The sequence below is a fragment of the Varroa destructor genome, unplaced genomic scaffold, assembly GCF_002443255.2.
Source record: "Varroa destructor unplaced genomic scaffold, Vdes_3.0 BEIS01000003.1, whole genome shotgun sequence".
In the NCBI taxonomy this organism is placed as follows: Eukaryota; Metazoa; Arthropoda; class Arachnida; order Mesostigmata; family Varroidae; genus Varroa; species Varroa destructor.
In genome coordinates this window covers 42,225,080-42,228,164 of record NW_019211456.1, presented here as the reverse complement: position 1 = coordinate 42,228,164, position 3,085 = coordinate 42,225,080, and the positions used below count along the sequence as shown (strand labels likewise).

The 3,085-nt window shown below is 43.1% G+C and overlaps 1 protein-coding gene across 1 annotated transcript; it reads left to right on the top strand.

The window, feature by feature from the left end:
- Positions 1-231: 231 nt before the first annotated feature.
- Positions 232-2,856, top strand: LOC111248125 (ribonuclease T2-like). Its single transcript, XM_022799926.2, has one exon. The coding sequence runs from the start codon at positions 1,654-1,656 to the stop codon at positions 2,644-2,646; it is 993 nt and encodes a 330-aa protein (XP_022655661.1). The 5' UTR covers positions 232-1,653; the 3' UTR covers positions 2,647-2,856.
- Positions 2,857-3,085: the final 229 nt, after the last annotated feature.

The window sequence follows — 3,085 nt, the reverse complement described above, 5'->3', positions numbered from 1 at the left end:
TATCAAATGTTTACGGCTATCAAGTGACTGTATTGTGTAACCGCAAGCCTGATGACGATACGTATATACTTACGGCAATACGCTTTTGTTTCGACCACTATTTCAAGCTTCGCCACTGTGATGATATAGTGGAGCAGAGACTAAAATGTGGAGACCAAATTGTGTATCTAGACATGGACAGTGCGGAAACGGCCAATCTGCCGAATCTAAATGAACAGGCCTCGTGAAGGTACGAGAATACCGTGCACGACCAGCACATCCATCCCACAGTAGCGGGAGCCCATTTGATAATCCCATAATAAGCCCATCATAAGGAGTAATATGTTGTTTTTCAGCTTTCGTCTGCCCGTTGTACAGAGTTGCGCGTTAGTATCCTCTGTATTCTCTCGGAATGAAGTAACCAGCCTGGGAATGATACAGACAATACTTAATGTTTATTGAAAAATTCAGAAAATCTTTGCTGTAGCTCCATGCATGTCGTTTGCAGACGAGCTAACCCACCGGAAATGGAAAATGATCGATACTGATGGCCAAAGCTCGGTGGGAACCGCTATTGCTAGCAACTACTAGGTCAGAGTATTCAAATCAGAGCCCTAAGTAAGGCTAGAATTTTCAGAAAACTATTAAATAACCAATAAAATGCACCAGCAAGAGACACCGCGGTATAGAATAATCATAAAATAAGACATTTGGTTGTCGCCAACATATAGACCTTAAGGACCCAAAATTGAGTCCTCTACTGAAGGCCTATTGTCTGATACATAGTGGGAGCGAATTCGTATAATGGTACTCGTGGCAAATTATCTAGGAGCTCGCTTAGCCTCAGTTAGAAGTCGGATCCGAGACTTGGAGGTTCTGACTTCTAGTAAAGTGTCGGGCTACTCTGGAGCTTCAGAGTTTCCAGCAATCCCTCTGCTTTGGGAATCGGTCTAATTTCACGAACGAGTCACGTCGCTACGCATGTTACCAGCGAACCTTTCTTCTCACCCAAACGGAAACATGTATCACAGGCATTGGTCAAGGCTAAACCAACTAAACATATAAAACGTTTGTGCTTTTTTACTGTAGGGTATACATCGATTTTGTTATATATCCTTTTTAGCGAAACGTTCAGTTATGCCGCAAGACATCTATCTATAATGGCGCGAGATACAGCTGAATTATAAAAAAAAATGGCGTCAATTCTATCGACTTTTCATGGCGCTCAAACCTCCCAGCTGAATTATTTTTACCTACGCTGTGGCTATTCCGTATAAAATAATATTTTCGCTCAAATCTACTCACTTCGTGGCTAAAATAACATTAACGTTTATTAATGGATAATGAAATAGGGGGGTTTTACCGTCAGCCTGTTTCCGTTACGATTTTTGGCGCAACTCTCAGCTAGAAATGTGTGTGACGCTGAATAAACGTATGGCGCTCAAGAGGAATATCTGATTGAACCCATCCTATTGAATTCGGCCCGACAACGAAATTTGTCATTAAGCAATATTGCTAACTGGACAAACGCTGAGACGATTGTCAACAAATTCTTATCCAACGGTCCCTGTTGGTATGTATAGAGGTGCGATTTAACAAATGTACATTTTCTTGTACCAGGCGCCACCGTAAAACGAATCTCATATTTACAAGCGCTGTCATTTAAGGCACGGAATGCAGGAGTATGCCGAACAGTCCGTAAACTCCTCCGCGCTGGTATTCACCACGCTGAGTATAGCTTTATGGTTGGCTTATGGAGTACAGTACAGTCGAATACAGCGAATGCGGATCCGCGGCGGAGGGACGGATGGAGGAAATCTAGTCCCAGCAGGTTTACCGCTCATTCTATTTATGCAGACCCTGATCTTTGTTGCCCAGCTCGTATGTTTCTATAACGCGGTTGCTTTCAGCAAGATTTCGCGGGATACAGAGTTCCAATACGATGAGTTTGTTATGTCACTTCAATGGTTTCCCGGTGTGTGCGCCGGCGGCCGAACGGTCGAGCATCAGATGTGCAACGTGACAGCCAAAAAAAACCATTGGACGATCCAGAGCCTCATGACAGACGAGACTCGTTGCGCATCAATCTCCTACTTTAACCGACATCTCAAATCTCTCAACAAGGAGAAATTACGCGAGCTTTGGCCGTCGTACATGAATTCCTTCTCTGATGAAAAGCTATGGGACGAAGAATGGTTCGAGCATGGCACATGCTGCAAAGGCCATCATGAAGTAAACTCTGTACTGAAGTATTTTGACAAGGCGATACAGTTGTATGAAATGATAGCAATAGACAGCACGTTGAATACCAGCGGTATTAATCCATCGACAACTAAAAGGTTGAGCTTAAATGAACTTGCGCAAGCTTTAGACAAGGTTAATGGGCACACGGCTGTCATATTATGTCGAAAGGCAGGCCAGGTGCTCACGGAGATTCAGATCTGTTTCGACAACGATTTTAATTTGAAAGACTGCACGTGGCAACCGCCTCGTATATGGGAAAAAAACCGATCAGAAAACCATCCTCAGGACAGTCTTACTAAATGCGGCGACAAGTTTTGGTATTATCCCACAAGCTTGCCCCCAGAGGGTGATGCCGTCATAAGACAAACCAGGTTAGAAGCATTATTTGGGAACGTACGTTGGCTACGGAAAATAATATCATAGTATTATACTCGACAGATGAGACTCACTGAAAACCACGCTGATCGACGTTTCCCAGCAAGGAACTTACGAAAATAATTGAACGCCTACACAAAGAATTTGAGTGACACCGACGCTCGTAAGATATCATGCAAAGAGGCTGGCAAGAAGCTGTTTTTTTGATCGACAACTTAACAAAAATTACCAAAGTAAAATCGTGTAACGATCAATGGATGCGGGTGAATTGTTTAGCTAGGTAATCTAAAAGCTAGTTAACTGCATGTCTTTAACGATACTCCCTTACTGAAGTTTTCGTTTTTGTATAGGATTAGAGCCAGAAACCCACAAACACGCTACGTTTTCACCATACTGGCTTTCTGGTATTCTCCTTCGTACTTAAATGCTTTGCTAAATGAAGCCCAGTATTTATGCGGCGCCGTCTGTGCATTTCAGCAAACAAAGT

Bases quoted from the DNA above. Each gene is read 5' to 3' on its own strand.
- LOC111248125 (XM_022799926.2), top strand. From the start codon at position 1,654: ATGCAGGAGTATGCCGAACAGTCCGTAAACTCCTCCGCGCTGGTATTC.